This window comes from Oncorhynchus mykiss, chromosome 3 (genome assembly GCF_057628025.1).
Source record: "Oncorhynchus mykiss isolate SJ-2025 chromosome 3, ASM5762802v1, whole genome shotgun sequence".
NCBI classification, from domain to species: Eukaryota; Metazoa; Chordata; class Actinopteri; order Salmoniformes; family Salmonidae; genus Oncorhynchus; species Oncorhynchus mykiss.
In genome coordinates this window covers 4,889,580-4,908,755 of record NC_143024.1, presented here as the reverse complement: position 1 = coordinate 4,908,755, position 19,176 = coordinate 4,889,580, and the positions used below count along the sequence as shown (strand labels likewise).

General features: G+C 46.7%; 1 protein-coding gene across 2 annotated transcripts in view; it reads right to left on the bottom strand.

The window, feature by feature from the left end:
* Positions 1–17,332, bottom strand: part of LOC149984277 (eukaryotic translation initiation factor 3 subunit H) — a 94,556-nt gene extending 77,224 nt beyond the window's left edge. Inside the window, exons 1-2 of one of the 2 annotated variants that reach the window (XR_016491660.1) lie at positions 16,652–16,823; positions 2,514–2,670 (exon numbers count right to left, since the gene is read on the bottom strand). Coding sequence is in view for 1 of the 2 variants with exons in the window: in XM_090219645.1 (XP_090075771.1) it covers positions 2,514–2,670; positions 16,652–16,759 (265 nt within the window). In the remaining variant the exon portion in view is untranslated. Of the gene's footprint in view, positions 1–2,513; positions 2,671–16,651 lie in introns of both variants that reach the window. The other variant, XM_090219645.1, reaches the window with a different exon arrangement.
* Positions 17,333–19,176: the final 1,844 nt, after the last annotated feature.

The window sequence follows — 19,176 nt, the reverse complement described above, 5'->3', positions numbered from 1 at the left end:
TAGTCTACAAAAAAAATATTTTATTAAACTTCCAAATAGACCTATTGACTCGAACAGTGTTGTTTACCAAACTAAAACAAGAGAGAGACGGGCTTCAGGCACGAGCCCATTGGCCATCGCCTGTGAGTGAGCTGCACATCATTGGGTGACTGGGTGAAACTGGAAAGCTTATTTAGGACTATAACATCCTCATATTGTACCATGCGTCTCTCTTCCACACACCTCGACTATTGATGGATTCAAGACCAGGTCGTTTTTTTAATGATCTCACATTCTCCATTTGTCAGAGTCAAAGCAGCCAATCATTTGAGTATACATTTAAAAAAATCTGTTAATTCTCCAGTCATGTATAATTACATAGAATTGCATTAAAATGAGTTTATAATTTATTTATTTTTAAAAAGTCTAATTTTTCCCAGACCCAAACAAACAAATCTTCAAGCGCCTCTACTGCCCTATACCACTTTAGCCTGTTTCTCTGCTGTCTGTTAATTTAAAATTTGTTTTGTACACTACAGGGCACCACTATTCTGTTGGGGTCATGGGTCACTGTCGTGCAGAGACTGGGCTTATTAGAACACACGACTGACCAATCAGCTGTGAGGAGCTGAGAGCTCTTACCACCCCAACAGGTGATATTCAGCAGATACATAAAACACAGCATTCATCAACAGCTTCTAGAATTTATCTGGTTTTAAACTTAAATATATGGATAGGCCTAGACTACAGAACAGCATTATTACAATATTCATTTAGTACTTTACCAACAAACGGTTTAAATAATGTACAGGTGTTGACAAGTGGCTCCATACCGCAGGCCTGACTAAACCTTTCTTTGCTAATAATGACATCACTGTGTCTGATATGAAAAAGACTGAAAAGCAGGTGGAATTGATGGGCTGGTCTGGTGGAGGCGTGGCCTACTGAGACGGGTCTGGTGGAGGCGTGGCCTACTGAGACGGGTCTGGTGGAGGCGTGGCCCACTGAGGCGGGTCTGGTGGAGGCGTGACCTACTGAGACGGGTCTGGTGGAGGCGTGACCTACTGAGACGGGTCTGGTGGAGGCGTGACCTACTGAGACGGGTCTGGTGGAGGCGTGGCCCACTGAGACGGGTCTGGTGGAGGCGTGGCCTACTGAGACGGGTCTGGTGGAGGCGTGACCTACTGAGACGGGTCTGGTGGAGGCGTGGCCTACTGAGACGGGTCTGGTGGAGGCGTGGCCTACTGAGACGGGTCTGGTGGAGGCGTGGCCTACTGAGACGGGTCTGGTGGAGGCGTGGCCTATTGAGACGGGTCTGGTGGAGGCGTGGCCTACTGAGACAGGTCTGGTGGAGGCGTGGCCTACTGAGACGTAGTCGACAGTGAGGGTTTATGGCAGGGGAAACGGACCTAAAAAAGAAGGGAACCGGGCCACGGAAATCCCAGGATCTCCTGTAGGGGAACCCCATAGGGGGACTTATTAACGAAGGGGAGAGGCAGAGGACAAATCCTACCATCTGGGTGACAGCTATACACTCACTAGTAGTCACTACCATACAGCCATTCCTCCCTAGACAGCTACAGACAGCCCTACCAGATCTCAGAGCCACTGTTCTCCATTCACTACTACAGACAGACCTACCAGATCTCAGTTACTGTTCTCCATTCACTACTACAGACAGACCTACCAGATCTCAGAGTTACTGTTCTCCATTCACTACTACAGACAGCCCAACCAGATCTCAGAGCCACTGTTCTCCATTCACTACTACAGACCTACCAGATCTCAGAGCCACTGTTCTCCATTCACTACTACAGACCTACCAGATCTCAGAGCCACTGTTCTCCATTCACTACTACAGACCTACCAGATCTCAGAGCCACTGTTCTCCATTCACTACTACAGACAGCCCTACCAGATCTCAGAGTTACTGTTCTCCATTCACTACTACAGACCTACTAGATATCTCAGTTACTGTTCTCCATTCACTACTACAGACCTACTAGATATCTCAGTTACTGTTCTCCATTCACTACTACAGACCTACTAGATATCTCAGAGTCACTGTTCTCCATTCACTACTACAAACAGACCTCTGATTGGCTCACTAACATACATCCAGACCTCTGATACTAACGACCTTTAGCAACCTCTCATGCTCGAGGTTATTACCCAGAATTCAGTACCGTAGCTTGTTAGTGAGAGAAATGAGGGACATGATTGGAGAGACCTTTCCCTTCCTCGGGTCAGACTCTGCCTGTCAGTCAGTTGGACTGTGTGCCAACAAGCTGCCCGGAGAAACAGGGTTTGATACAGAAAGCAGCAGGGGCTGCGGTCAGAGGAATGATCTCTGATGAGGTACTGACTGACACACGGGAGACATAATGAGAAACACTGAACATTCAGAGTACACACACACACACACACACACTGAAGGACACACACACACTGAAGGACACACACACACACACACACACACACAGAATAGCAGTAGGTTTTCCAATTCGAAGCACAAACCCGATGTTCTCACGTACCTTCGTCAAAGTCGGCGTCGTCCTCGGTGTGTTGGGGGAAGGGGAAACAGTTGGTGATCTCTAACCTGTCCTCCACTACCAGGCCCAGTAGTACACCCTGAACCACCTCACTACCCTGACCCTCCTCCTGGTAATGCTTGATCATCTTCAGGACCACCTGGGGGGGGAAGAAAAGAGAGAGAGAGAGAGAATTTCAGAAAAAGGGCAAGACAAAGTATTTGGTCAGAAACTGGACCAAGCCAGACACTATAGAGGATTATTGGTCTCCACTAGACTCAGGGAACAATCCTGACTGTGTGGACAGCCACCCGTAGCACGCGCTCCAGCAGGTATATCTCACTGGTCACCATAGCAGCACCCACCCGTAGCACGCGCTCCAGCAGGTATATCTCACTGGTCACCATAGCAACACCCACCCGTAGCACGCGCTCCAGCAGGTATATCTCACTGGTCACCATAGCAGCAACCACCCGTAGCAGGCGCTCCAGCAGGTATATCTCACTGGTCACCCCCAAAGCCAAATCCTACTTTGGCCGCCTCTCCATCAAGTTCACTGCTGCCAATGACTGGAACGAACTGCAAAAATCTCTGAAGCTGGAGACTCATATCTCCCTCACTAGCTTTTAAGCACCAGCTGTCACAGATCACTGCACCTGTACATAGCCCACCTGTACATAGCCCATTTGTAAATAGCCCATCTAACTACCTCATCCCCATAGTGTTACTTGTATTTGTATCCTTTGCACCCCAGTATCTCTACTTGCACATTCATCACTCCAGTGTTTAACTGCTAAATTGTAATTACTTCACCACTACGGCCTATTTATTGCCTCACCTCCCTAATCTCACCTCATTTCCACTCACTGTATATAGATTTTATGTCTACTGTGTTATTGACTGTGTGTTTGTTTATTCCATGTGTAACTCTGTTGTTGTTGTTTGTTGTGTGTCGCTGCTTTGCTTTATTCTGGGCCAGGTCGCAGTCGTAAATGAGAACTTGTTCTCAACTGGCCTTGCTTGGTTATATAAAAGTGAAATAAACATAAACATAAAAATAGACACCATGGAGGGATGACGGGTCAGAGACCTTTAGCGCTCGTGTTGTTCTAGAGAGAACACACCGGAGACGAGGAAGATAAGTGGAAGATAAAGAAGGACAACGGTGTGAATAAAACAAGAGTAACAAGCTGAAAAACAACAAGTCACAAGAGTTCTTCATAAATCACATTGATAAGAGCAGAAGCAGGTCAAGACCAACAGACAATCTCACACTGCTGGAACAGAGGAGAGGTTGAGGCACCCTACTGGTTATTAATACCAGGGAGCCAATGTGGAACCATGGGGAATAACAGACCAGGGAGCCATGGGGAATAACAGACCAGGGAGCCATGGGGAATAACAGACCAGGGAGCCATGGGGAATAACAGACCAGGGAGCCATGGGGAATAACAGACCAGGGAGCCATGGGGAATAACAGACCAGGGAGCCATGGGGAATAACAGACCAGGGAGCCATGGGGAATAACAGACCAGGGAGCCAATGTGGAACCATGGGGAATAACAGACGAGGGAGCCATGGGGAACCATGGGGAATAACAGACCAGGGAGCCAATGTGGAACCATGGGGAATAACAGACGAGGGAGCCATGGGGAACCATGGGGAATAACAGACCAGGGAACCATGGGGAATAACAGACCAGGGAACCATGGGGAATAACAGACCAGGGAGCCATGGGGAATAACAGACCAGGGAGCCATGGGGAATAACAGACCAGGGAGCCATGGGGAATAACAGACCAGGGAACCATGGGGAATAACAGACCAGGGAGCCATGGGGAATAACAGACCAGGGGGAGTCCTAAGATGCGGGCAGGTAGCCCAGTGGTTAGAGGTTGCTGGATCGAATCCCCGAGCGGACAAGGTGAAAATGTGTCCTTCTGCCCCTGAGCAAGGCAGTTAACCCACTGTTCCCGGGGCACCGAAGAATGTTGGGAGTCTCTGAAATATCACATGAACACACACACACTGCGAAATATGTAGAATCGCAGGAAAAGGGGCTTTAAAAATTGCAACAAAAATAACATCTACACTCGATGGTAAAATAAATACACAGAATTGCCGGAAATCAAAGTTATAAAAGTGTATAATGTGCTCTCCACCAACAAGAGGGGTCTGAACAGAAAACCCTCTGCATATATTCAAATATTCACGAGGTCATTCTGCCAGGTGACAGAAAACCCTCTGCATATATTAAAATATTCACGAGGTCATTCTGCCAGGTGACAGAAAACCCTCTGCATATATTAAAATATTCATGAGGTCATTCTGCCAGGTGACAGAAAACCCTCTGCATATATTAAAATATTCACGAGGTCATTCTGCCAGGTGACAGAAAACCCTCTGCATATATTAAAATATTCACGAGGTCATTCTGCCAGGAGACAGAAAACCCTCTGCATATATTAAAATATTCATGAGGTCATTCTGCCAGGAGACAGAAAACCCTCTGCATATATTAAAATATTCATGAGGTCATTCTGCCAGGAGACAGAAAACCCTCTGCATATATTAAAATATTAATGAGGTCATTCTGCCAGGTGACAGAAAACCCTCTGCATATATTAAAATATTCACGAGGTCATTCTGCCAGGTGACAGAAAACCCACTGCATATATTAAAATATTCATGAGGTCATTCTGCCAGGAGACAGAAAACCCTCTGCATATATTAAAATATTAATGAGGTCATTCTGCCAGGTGACAGAAAACCCTCTGCATATATTAAAATATTCACGAGGTCATTCTGCCAGGTGACAGAAAACCCTCTGCATATATTAAAATATTCATGAGGTCATGGGGAATAACAGACCAGGGAGCCCTCTGCATATATTAAAATATTCACGAGGTCATTCTGCCAGGTGACAGAAAACCCTCTGCATATATTAAAATATTCACGAGGTCATTCTGCCAGGTGACAGAAAACCCTCTGCATATATTAAAATATTCACGAGGTCATTCTGCCAGGTGACAGAAAACCCTCTGCATATATTAAAATATTAATGAGGTCATTCTGCCAGGTGACAGAAAACCCTCTGCATATATTAAAATATTCACGAGGTCATTCTGCCAGGAGACAGAAAACCCTCTGCATATATTAAAATATTCACGAGGTCATTCTGCCAGGTGACAGAAAACCCTCTGCATATATAAAAATATTCATGGTGTCATTCTGCCAGGAGACAGAAAACCCTCTGCATATATTAAAATATTCACGAGGTCATTCTGCCAGGTGACAGAAAACCTACTGCATATATTAAAATATTCACGAGGTCATTCTGCCAGGTGACAGAAAACCCACTGCATATATTAAAATATTCACGAGGTCATTCTGCCAGGTGAACATTGGCTACTTCGTACTTAACATTTAATTGAGAAGGTTTTTTTTGGGGGGGGGGGACTTTTAATCTACCAGAAGGCTTTTCGTTAGCATCATCGCTAACGGCTACGTTAAGTGGTAAGACTCGGGACGCAGCATTTATTTTCAATACATTTACTTGATTCCCAAGTTCAATAGATTTGTTTTATATTGTTGAAAAAAAGTCTGGATTTCGTCCATGTTTTATAGGGACAGAACGGACACCTTTTAAAGGCCTATTCCCCCTCTATCACTGCTGCAAACGTCCTTCTTTCCTCTCTCAAAGCCACCGGGTCAGATTAAAGTCTGTCAACACTCATTCTAAACCTTCACCCAGCCACATCAATCCTTCCATCACGTCACGTATTCTAAACCTTCACCCAGCCACACCAATCCTTCCATCACGTCCACGTCTCGTATTCTAAACCTTCACCCAGCCACACCAGTCCTTCCATCACGTCTCGTATTCTAAACCTTCACCCAGCCACACCAATCCTTCCATCACGTCTCGTATTCTAAACCTTCACCCAGCCACACCAATCCTTCCATCACGTCACGTATTCTAAACCTTCACCCAGCCACACCAATCCTTCCATCACGTCTCGTATTCTAAACCTTCACCAATCCTTCCATCACGTCTCGTATTCTAAACCTTCACCAATCCTTCCATCACGTCTCGTATTCTAAACCTTCACCAATCCTTCCATCACGTCTCGTATTCTAAACCTTCACCCATCCTTCCATCACGTCACGCATTCTAAACCTTCACCCAGCCACACCAATCCTTCCATCACGTCTCGTATTCTAAACCTTCACCAATCCTTCCATCACGTCACGTATTCTAAACCTTCACCCAGCCTTCCATCACGTCTCGTATTCTAAACCTTCACCCAGCCACACCAATCCTTCCATCACGTCTCAAAAACTAAAATTATGGAGCGTCACAACAGAGCTGGAACCGTGACAGATCGATCGTCCCACATCTCCTGAAGGACTGCGGGTTAAAAATCAGCTAGTAGTGGCTTTGTGATGATATTCAGGCTTCATATAAATACCATTAGGTATTGCAAGTAAAGCCTGTTGGACTTTATTAGGTAGGTTTCTCTTCTACCTCAGATCGATCTTGCTCAACAGCTGGTGGCAGCAAACTTCATGTGGAGAAGATTGATATGTGTGTGGGCACTAAAATTGTAAAAATCAAAAACAGGTTTAAAATTGAATCACGCAACAAACAAACAAAAAAAAATTATGAAATCGTAGGTGAAAACCCTGCTGACTTCCATCCTCAATTCCAGGCCATAAATCATGAGCCCCACAGACACAATAACACATTCTGAAGGTAAAGGCAACACGATGTCAGAAATAAAACGTGAGCTTTGAGTCGCCTGGATGTGAGTGACTCAGGATCTACGATGTGGAATGTTTGTACGTGCCAAGCATCTGAAGTAGCTGACTGAGGCCTCCACCCCGATGACCTGTTAACCTGGTGCAACGCTCAATAGAACTGTTGGTAAGGCTGGCAAGGGCCTCGGTGGAGAGCCGTGGAGGGCCGGGCCACACGGCTGCCGTGGAGGGCCACATGACTGACCTAAAAATTATAGCTACATTTTTTCAGACTGATGGGTGATTCACGATATACACTGCCAGTGAATGAGAATGCCAAGAGTGTGCAAAGCTGTCATCATGGCAAAGGGAGCCTACTTTGAAGAATCTAAAATATATTTTGTCATAGTTTTCATGTCTTCACTATTATTCTACAAAGTAGAAAATGGTTTTAACAAATAAAGAAAAACCCCTGAGTAGGGGTCCAAACTTGACTGGCACCATTTATCTGAACTGAACAAAGATCTGTATATATTGAAGAGATGCACGTCTCCGCCCCTAACAATGGGACTCGTTGACCCAAAGGAGGGAAGACAGGCGACAAGCTTAGGTCCAGAAATAGCCCCATAGAAACACATTGGCCTTTATTGTGGACAGATTTTAGCGAGAGTAAAACCTCTCGCATCGCCTCTTCCTCTAAGGTTTACACACACATCAAGCCCCTCCCCCCCGGCCTCTCACACCAAGCCCCTCCCCCCCGGCCTCTCACACCAAGCCCCCCCCCCTGGCCTCTCACGCCAAGCCCCTCCCCCCTGGCCTCTCACGCCAAGCCCCTCCCCCCTGGCCTCTCACGCCAAGCCCCTCCCCCTGGCCTCTCACGCCAAGCCCCTCCCCCCTGGCCTCTCACGCCAAGCCCCTCCCCCTGGCCTCTCACGCCAAGCCCCTCCCCCTGGCCCCCCACGCCAAGCCCCTCCCCCTGGCCTCTCACGCCAAGCCCCTCCCCCTGGCCTCTCACGCCAAGCCCCTCCCCCTGGCCTCATCTTCCTGTCTGACAAGCGGTTTCAACTCGCTAGTTACATTTTGAGGTTTGATCCAACAGAAATGGGACATATTGACACCAAAACACATTTAGACATGATGTTACTGTAATAGACAAGTTAACCTTTCTACTGATAACCTTTATGTCTCAATTCCTCAAACCTGCAGTTCAGAGCAGACACTACGAAAACAAGAGTATCAATGAACACTGATTTATGCTGTTTGTCACAACAACAACAAAATGACATTTTCATAGACTTGAAAGCCAGATCAGTGACTATTGCAACAACAATAAAAAATGCTGGTTAAACTCATCGTATGACTCCAAGCTGATCAATAGAGAATGACCAATATATGGGGCTGACACCTGCCCTTCTCCGTTGGCTTTGCCGATAGTCCCTCTACATAGAAAAACCTCAGCCACGCCAGCCGCCAATCACCGTCTAATGTTATGTTTTTATAACAACAGCACTTTCTCCCGTGTCATTACGGTCGCTGTCCGCGGTTCTGAAACATCATTTTCAGTGCACTGTGGAATTGGCACCTTTCCCTATGTTGCTATGTGCATAATAACTGAATGAAACCAGCATGTTGAGATGGAGAACAATGAGGCGGAGGCAGTGGAGACGAGGAAACAGCCCTCGTCTTCGCCTAATTGTCTGAGAAAATTGAGGAGAGAGAGGAAACTCCAATGTAATTAGGTCTATAAATCAATGGCCTAACTCTTCATTTTTTGCCTAAGGGTTCATCTTTACACTGCTGCTACTCTCTGTTATCATCTAGTCACTTTAATAACTCTGCCTACATGTACATATTACCTCGACTAACTGGTGCCCCCACATATTGACTCTATACTGGTACCACCCCCTGTATATAGTCTCTATACTGGTACCCCCCCTGTATATAGTCTCTATACTGGTACCCCCCTGTATATAGTCTCTATACTGGTACCCCCCCCTGTATATAGTCTCTATACTGGTACCCCCCCCCCCTGTATATAGTCTCTATACTGGTCCCCCCCTGTATATAGTCTCTATACTGGTACCCCCCCTGTATATAGTCTCTATACTGGTACCCCCCCTGTATATAGTCTCTATACTGGTACCCCCCCCTGTATATAGTCTCTATACTGGTACCCCCCCTGTATATAGTCTCTATACTGGTACCCCCCACCCCCTGTATATAGTCTCTATACTGGTACCCCCCCTGTATATAGTCTCTATACTGGTACCCCCCCTGTATATAGTCTCTATACTGGTACCCCCCTGTATATAGTCTCTATACTGGTACCCCCCACCCCCTGTATATAGTCTCTTTACTGGTACTCTCTATACTATATACAGGGGGGGGGGGGGGGGGTACCAGTATAGAGACTATATACAGGGGGTACCAGTAAAGAGACTATAACAGGGGGGGGGGGGGGTACCAGTATAGAGACTATATACAGGGGGGGGGGGGTACCAGTATAGAGACTATATACAGGGGGTACCAGTATAGAGACTATAACAGGGGGGGATACCAGTATAGAGACTATATACAGGGGGTACCAGTATAGAGACTATATACAGGGGGGGGGGGGGGTACCAGTATAGAGACTATATACAGGGGGTACCAGTATAGAGACTATATACAGGGGGGGGGGGGGTACCAGTATAGAGACTATATACAGGGGGGGGGGGTACCAGTATAGAGACTATATACAGGGGGGGGTACCAGTATAGAGACTATATACAGGGGGGGGGGGGGGGTACCAGTATAGAGACCATATACAGGGGGGGGGTAGCAGTATAGAGACTATATACAGGGGGGGGGGGGGGGTACCAGTATAGAGACTATATACAGGGGGGGGGGGGGGTACCAGTATACAGACTATATACAGGGGGGGGTACCAGTATAGAGACTATATACAGGGGGGGGTACCAGTATAGAGACTATATACAGGGGGGGGGTACCAGTATAGAGACTATATACAGGGGGTGGGGGGTACCAGTATAGAGACTATATACAGGGGGTACCAGTATAGAGACTATATACAGGGGGGGGGGGTACCAGTATAGAGACTATATACAGGGGGTACCAGTATAGAGACTATATACAGGGGGGGGGGGGGGGTACCAGTATAGAGACTATATACAGGGGGGTACCAGTATAGAGACCATATACAGGGGGGGGTACCAGTATAGAGACTATATACAGGGGGGGGGGGGGTACCAGTATAGAGACTATATACAGGGGGGGGGGGTACCAGTATAGAGACTATATACAGGGGGGGGGGGTACCAGTATAGAGACTATATACAGGGGGGGGGGGGGGGTACCAGTATAGAGACTATATACAGGGGGGGGTACCAGTATAGTTTAGCGACACTGGGAATAACTGTCCTTCAGAATGATCCAATCTAGCACCAGGCAGGCAGCCTTCACAATGATCCAATCTAGCACCAGGCAGGCAGCCTTCACAATGATCCAATCTAGCACCAGGCAGGCAGCAACCACAATGATCCAATCTAGCACCAGGCAGGCAGCAACCACAATGATCCAATCTAGCACCAGGCAGGCAGCCTTCACAATGATCCAATCTAGCACCAGGCAGGCAGCAACCACAATGATCCAATCTAGCACCAGGCAGGCAGCAACCACAATGATCCAATCTAGCACCAGGCAGGCAGCAACCACAATGATCCAATCTAGCACCAGGCAGGCAGCAACCACAATGATCCAATCTAGCACCAGGCAGGCAGCAACCACAATGATCCAATCTAGCACCAGGCAGGCAGCCTTCACAATGATCCAATCTAGCACTAGGCAGGCAGCCTTCACAATGATCCAATCTAGCACCAGGCAGGCAGCCTTCACAATGATCCAATCTAGCACCAGGCAGGCAGCAACCACAATGATCCAATCTAGCACCAGGCAGGCAGCCTTCACAATGATCCAATCTAGCACTAGGCATGCAGCCTTCACAATGATCCAATCTAGCACCAGGCAGGCAGCAACCACAATGATCCAATCTAGCACCAGGCAGGCAGCAACCACAATGATCCAATCTAGCACCAGGCAGGCAGCAACCACAATGATCCAATCTAGCACCAGGCAGGCAGCCTTCACAATGATCCAATCTAGCACTAGGCAGGCAGCCTTCACAATGATCCAATCTAGCACCAGGCAGGCAGCCTTCACAATGATCCAATCTAGCACCAGGCAGGCAGCAACCACAATGATCCAATCTAGCACCAGGCAGGCTGCCTTCACAATGATCCAATCTAGCACTAGGCATGCAGCCTTCACAATGATCCAATCTAGCACCAGGCAGGCAGCAACCACAATGATCCAATCTAGCACCAGGCAGGCAGCAACCACAATGATCCAATCTAGCACCAGGCAGGCAGCAACCACAATGATCCAATCTAGCACCAGGCAGGCAGCAACCACAATGATCCAATCTAGCACCAGGCAGGCAGCCTTCACAATGATCCAATCTAGCACCAGGCAGGCAGCAACCACAATGATCCAATCTAGCACCAGGCAGGCAGCCTTCACAATGATCCAATCTAGCACTAGGCAGGCAGCCTTCACAATGATCCAATCTAGCACCAGGCAGGCAGCAACCACAATGATCCAATCTAGCACTAGGCAGGCAGCCTTCACAATGATCCAATCTAGCACCAGGCAGGCAGCAACCACAATGATCCAATCTAGCACCAGGCAGGCAGCAACCACAATGATTCAATCTAGCACCAGGCAGGCAACAACCACAGGTGGGTCAGATGTTTTACTCAACCAGGCAAGTCGGTTAATTCTTATTTACGAATGACGGCCTGCCACTGGCCAAAACCTCCGTTAACCCGGGACGCCGTTGGGCCAAATTGTGCGTTGCCTTATGGGACTTGCGATCACGGCCGGCTGTGATACAGCCCGGGATCGAACCAGGGCCTGTAGTGACGCCTCTAACACCGAGTTGCAGTGCCTTAGACCGCTGAGCCACGCGGAAGCCCCAAAATGAACGAATGCGGTGTATTTCACAGACAAACACAGGCTGAATCCTAAATGACACTATTCCCTATATAGTGCACTACTTTAGACCAGGACCCTATTCCCTACATAGTGCACTACTTTAGACCAGAGCCCTATTCCCTATATAGTGCACTACTATAGACCAGGGCCCTATTCCCTATATAGCGAACTACTTTAGACCAGGGCCCTATTCCCTATATAGTGGTACTACTATAGACCAGGGCCCTATTCCCTATATAGTGCACTACTTTAGACCAGGGCCCTATTCCCTATATAGTGCACTACTTTAGACCAGGGCCCTAGTCCCTATATAGTGCACTACTTTAGACCAGGGCCCTATTCCCTATATAGTGCACTACTTTAGACCAGGGCCCTAGTCCCTATATAGTGCACTACTTTAGACCAGGGCCCTATTCCCTATATAGTGCACTACTTTAGACCAGGGCCCTAGTCCCTATATAGTGCACTACTTTAGACCAGGGCCCTATTCCCTACATAGTGCACTACTTTAGACCAGGGCCCTATTCCCTATATAGTGCACTACTTTAGACCAGGGCCCTATTCCCTATATAGTGCACTACTTTAGACCAGGGCCCTAGTCCCTATATAGTGCACTACTTTAGACCAGGGCCCTATTCCCTATATAGTGCACTACTTTAGACCAGGGCCCTATTCCCTATATAGAGCACTACTTTAGACCAGGGCCCTATTCCCTATATAGTGCACTACTTTAGACCAGGGCCCTATTCCCTATATAGTGCACTACTTTAGACCAGGGCCCTATTCCCTATATAGTGCACTACTTTAGACCAGGGCCCTATTCCCTATATAGTGCACTACTTTAGACCAGGGCCTGCGGTGAACTATATTAGAGAATAGGGTGCTATTTGAGATACGAGCAGACAATGATTTCCCAAAATGAGTCCATATTTCTTCATAACAAATCTCCTCGTATCTAACCAGCCAAGCACTTATTAAACCATACACAGTAGACTCTTATTTGAACCTTTTAGTCCTCTAGTCTGGCTGTTGATTTATAACGAGGACGATCAAATCGTGTTCTAGCAGCAGCTGCCCGGTCAAGTTCCTCTCCTCTCCTCTGATTAAAACGTGAAGCATAAAAAAAAAAACTAGTTCTTTATTTTTTTCTACTGCAGATTGATTAGGAGATTTCACTAGCAGTAAAACAACGTCGCCCTCTGTTGGCAAAACGGAGGTAGTGCAGGAGAAAAGGTAAATGTAGCCTAGATGCAAATCTGTTATTTCTGTTTTTCCAGTTCATTTGTGAGCTTTTTTGTTTGTTTGAGTCCTGTGTTTTGTACTGTGGACACAGCAGGGGCCACTTCTGGCACTGACTGTCAGTCCTGTGTTTTGTTTGACGCCTGAACATGAATGTGCCTCAAATTGACAGACATGGCAACATCTCTCTTTTAACTGTGTCTACGCTCCCAGTTAGTGAACTGTGTCTACGCTCCCAGTTAGTGAACTGTGTCTACGCTCCCAGTTAGTGAACTGTGTCTACGCTCCCAGTTAGTGAACTGTGTCTACGCTCCCAGTTAGTGAACTGTGTCTACGCTCCCAGTTAGTGAACTGTGTCTACGCTCCCAGTTAGTGAACTGTGTCTACGCTCCCAGTTAGTGAACTGTGTCTACGCTCCCAGTTAGTGAACTGTGTCTACGCTCCCAGTTAGTGAACTGTGTCTACGCTCCCAGTTAGTGAACTGTGTCTACGCTCCCAGTTAGTGAACTGTGTCTACGCTCCCAGTTAGTGAACTGTGTCTACGCTCCCAGTTAGTGAACTGTGTCTACGCTCCCAGTTAGTGAACTGTGTCTACGCTCCCAGTTAGTGAACTGTGTCTACGCTCCCAGTTAGTGAACTGTGTCTACGCTCCCAGTTAGTGAACTGTGTCTACGCTCCCAGTTAGTGAACTGTGTCTACGCTCCCAGTTAGTGAACTGTGTCTACGCTCCCAGTTAGTGAACTGTGTCTACGCTCCCAGTTAGTGAACTGTGTCTACGCTCCCAGTTAGTGAACTGTGTCTACGCTCCCAGTTAGTGAACTGTGTCTACGCTCCCAGTTAGTGAACTGTGTCTACGCTCCCAGTTAGTGAACTGTGTCTACGCTCCCAGTTAGTGAACTGTGTCTACGCTCCCAGTTAGTGAACTGTGTCTACGCTCCCAGTTAGTGAACTGTGTCTACGCTCCCAGTTAGTGAACTGTGTCTACGCTCCCAGTTATTTCTACAGACTAACTACTAGTGGTGTAAAGTACTTATGAAGTTTTTGGGGGTATCTGTAATTAACTATTTATATTTTTTACAACTTTAGGTTTTACTCCACTACATTCTTAAATAAAATAATGTACTTTTTACATTTTCCCTGAAACCCAAAATTATTCGTTACATTTTGAATGCTTAGCAGGACAGGAAATTGTCTAATTTACGCACTTACCAAAAGAGCATCCCTGGACATCCCTACTGCCTCTGATCTGGAGGACTCACTAAACAGAGAACATCCCTGGTCATCCCTACTAGCCTCTGATCTGGAGGACTCACTAAACAGAGAACATCCCTGGTCATCCCTACTAGCCTCTGATCTGGAGGACTCACTAAACAGAGAACATCCCTGGTCATCCCTACTAGCCTCTGATCTGGAGGACTCACTAAACAGAGAACATCCCTGGTCATCCCTACTGCCTCTGATCTGGAGGACTCACTAAACAGAGAACATCCCTGGTCCATCCCTACTGCCTCTGATCTGGAGGACTCACTAAACAGAGAACATCCCTGGTCATCCCTACTGCCTCTGATCTGGAGGACTCTCTAAACAGAGAACATCCCTGGTCCATCCCTACTAGCCTCTGATCTGGAGGATTCACTAAACAGAGAACATCCCTGGTCATCCCTACTGCCTCTGATCTGGAGGACTCACTAAACAGAGAACATCCCTGGTCATCACTACTGCCTCTGATCTGGAGGACTCACTAAACAGAGAACATCCCTGGTCATCCCTACTGCCTCTGATCTGGAGGACTCACTAAACAGAGAACATCCCTGGTCATCCCTACTGCCTCTGATCTGGAGGACTCACTAAACAGAGAACATCCCTGGTCATCCCTACTGCCTCTGATCTGGAGGACTCACTAAACAGAGAACATCCCTGGTCGTCCCTACTGCCTCTGATCTGGAGGACTCACTAAACAGAGAACATCCCTGGTCGTCCCTACTGCCTCTGATCTGGAGGACTCACTAAACAGAGAACATCCCTGGTCATCCCTACTGCCTCTGATCTGGAGGACTCACTAAACAGAGAACATCCCTGGTCATCCCTACTGTCTCTGATCTGGAGGACTCACTAAACAGAGAACATCCCTGGTCATCCCTACTGCCTCTGATCTGGAGGACTCACTAAACAGAGAACATCCCTGGTCATCCCTACTGTCTCTGATCTGGAGGACTCACTAAACAGAGAACATCCCTGGTCATCCCTACTGCCTCTGATCTGGAGGACTCACTAAACAGAGAACATCCCTGGTCATCCCTACTGCCTCTGATCTGGAGGACTCACTAAACACAAACGCTTCGTTTGTAAATTATGTGTGAGAGTTGAACTGTGACCCTGGCTATCAGTAAATGTAAAAAACAAGAACATTGTGTCTTCTGGTTCTCTAAATATAAGACATTTTAAATGTATACTTTAACTTTTGATACTTATCAAAGTACATTTTAAACCAAATACTTTAAGACTTTTACTCTTGTAGTATTTTACTGGGTGACTTACTTGAGTCATTTTCTTTTAAGAGGTCTACATTTACTCAAGTATGAAAACGGGGTACTTGTCCACCCCTGTTTAACTACATAGTCTGAGATGGATTTTCAGCAGTATGGCAGGAGTGACGTCACTATCCTTTTCTACATGAAAAAAAAAGTATTTTGGTTTAGTTTATTAATTCGACCATTAAAAAAAAAAAAAAAACAAGCACACATAAAACTTAAAAGCCTTATACATGCACATGAATAAAATCGAGGTTAACGGGATTATTTTCATTGTGGTCCTCTTGAGACAAGATGGCTAGAGAAGATCCAACACAGTATGGCAGTACTAACCACATTTAACGTTAGCAACAAGACCCTGGTGTTAATGTCTGGTAAATCGGGCTTTTTATTGTCACAACAACAAATAGTACAGACAGCGATACTATCCGACCACATTTAACAGTTAGGACACATTCCATACATCCCGCTTGTGTCCGCCATGATGCTAACGCTAACTAGCATAGCCACACTTTCCAGCCAGTCTATCCGGGTCCCACAGCCTCCAAAAACGGACAGAAATAACCTCGTATTTAACTCACCAGCCCTTCGATCTGAATCTGTTTCACGGGTGAATCTAAAGTTGCTCCCGGAGACGTGGAAGCCATCGGGGCGGTTGGTGTCGACGGTGTTTCCTTGCGAGTAGCCATTCTGAAACACGCCGAAAAAAAGAGGGAGGAAAGAGAGGGTGGGACAGAGTGCACCGGCTTTCTAGGCTTGGGGTAAATGGTTACATAATAAATAGTTCCGAGTGTAGAGCCATTATTCAGAGACTGGATACAGTCACATCTACATACAGTAAGTAGTTCAAACACGATGTTATTGCTTTATTGCTGCCATCACATAATTCATTTCATGAGGAAAAGATCTTCAACCGCTCTCCTTTCTATACTTTTTAATTAACAGTAAGTTGTCTTGTGCCGTTCACGAGCCTTTATAGAGTTAATTTTCTGCAATTGTACACATTTTGCCATGGGGCATAGAGAAGATGTTGCCGTTTTAAGAGATGGAGAGAGAGAGGGAGAGAAGGAAAGATGAAAGGAAGGATGAATGGAAGAGAGGAAAAGCGGCTGAATGGATTTAAAATTGATTTATTTTTTGCGTTATTTGTAACTTATTTTGTACATAATGTTTCTGACGTGGTGTCTTATGACCGAAAAGAGCTTCTTTGAAATCAGGGCAGCGATTACTCACCCCGTACCGGAGGAATTCTTCAACGAGTCGGACGGAAACGATGACGTCATCCCCAACAGGGCCCTCATCCCCCCGTATTTCGCAGGAGGAAAAGACGGAGATGTCGTGGACGACGGTCCGGGTGCCTTGTAAGGATCCGTCTCAAAGAGGGTGATCTACATTTACCATCAGTCCTATTAGCCAACGTAGAATCAAATTAGAATCAAATAGACGAGCACGTATAACCTACCAACGGGACATTAAAAACTTGTCTCAAGATGGTAAGTTGGTGGTTGAAGATATCCCTCTAGTGGTGTGGGGGCTGTGCTTTGGCAATATATCCTGCCTGTTTGGCCCTGTCCGGGGGATGTCCTCGGATGGGGCCACAGTGTCTCCTGACCCCTCCTGTCTTAGCCTCCAGTATTTATGCTGCAGTAGTTTATGTGTCGGGGGGCTAGGGTCAGTCTGTTATATCTGGAGTATTTCTCCTGTCTTATCCGGTGTCCTGTGTGAATTGAAGTATGCTCTAATTCTCTCTCTCCTTTTCTCTCTTTCTCTCTCGGAGGACCTGAGCCCTAGGACCATGCCTCAGGACTACCTGGCATGATGACTCCTTGCTGTCTCCAGTCTACCTGGCCGTGCTGCTGCTCCAGTTTCAACTGTTCTGCCTGCGGCTATGAAACCCTGACCTGTTCACCGAACGTGCTACCTGTCCCAGACCTGCTGTTTTCAACTCTCTAAAGACAGCAGGAGCGGTAAAGATACTCTAATGATCAGCTATGAAAAGCCAACTGACATTTACTCCTGAGGTGCTGACCTGTTGCACCCTCTACAACCACTGGGATTATTATTATTGGATCCTGCTGGTCATCTATGAACATTTGAACATCTTGGCCATGTTCTGTTATAATCTCCACCCGGCACAGCCAGAAGAGGACTGGCCACCCCTCAGAGCCTGGTTCCTCTCTAGGTTTATAATCTCCACCCGGCACAGCCAGAAGAGGACTGGCCACCCCTCAGAGCCTGGTTCCTCTCTAGGTTTATAATCTCCACCCCTCAGAGCCTGGTTCCTCTCTAGGTTTATAATCTCCACCCGGCACAGCCAGAAGAGGACTGGCCCACCCCTCAGAGCCTGGTTCCTCTCTAGGTTTATAATCTCCACCCGGCACAGCCAGAAGAGGACTGGCCACCCCTCATAGCCTGGTTCCTCTCTAGGTTTCTTCCTAGGTTCTGGCCTTTCTAGGGAGTTTTTCCTAGCCACCGTGCTTCTACACCTGCATTGCTTGCTGTTTGGGGTTTTAGGCTGGGTTTCTGTACAGCACTTTGAGATATCAGCTGATGTAAAAAGGGCTTTATAAATAAATTTGATTAATATCTTATGTTTCACAGAGTCGCGGCTGAACAACAACATGATTAACATACAGCTGGCGGGTTTTAAACTTTTTCGGCGGGAGTCACGAGTGTCAACTGGTGTTGTATTCTAAACAGCAGGATTATTAAAGGGATACCTCGAGATTTTGGCAATGAAGTCCTTTATCTTCTTCTGGATACCATTTTTTGTGTCTCAGACTGTGTCCAGAATGAAGGAAGCATGCTAGCTGTTCCCATAGACTTCCATTCAATGCGCTAACGCTAGTTAGCAACTTCCCTTTTTTTCCTTTAAATTGCGCACGGGACAAATACATTTTGATTTGATTTCAAACTGCAGACATAAAAATGATATCCACGAATTCATTGGACTCTGAGGAAGTATGTAAAAAGGTTTAATTGCCAAAATATTTAAGCATCCCTTTAAGTTAGCCTCAACTTGTCGTCAAGTCAGTTATTTTAAGTCCACATTTCTCTAAAAGATTAAATCATTTCAAGCCATTTTGAACAGTCCGCTGGACCAAGT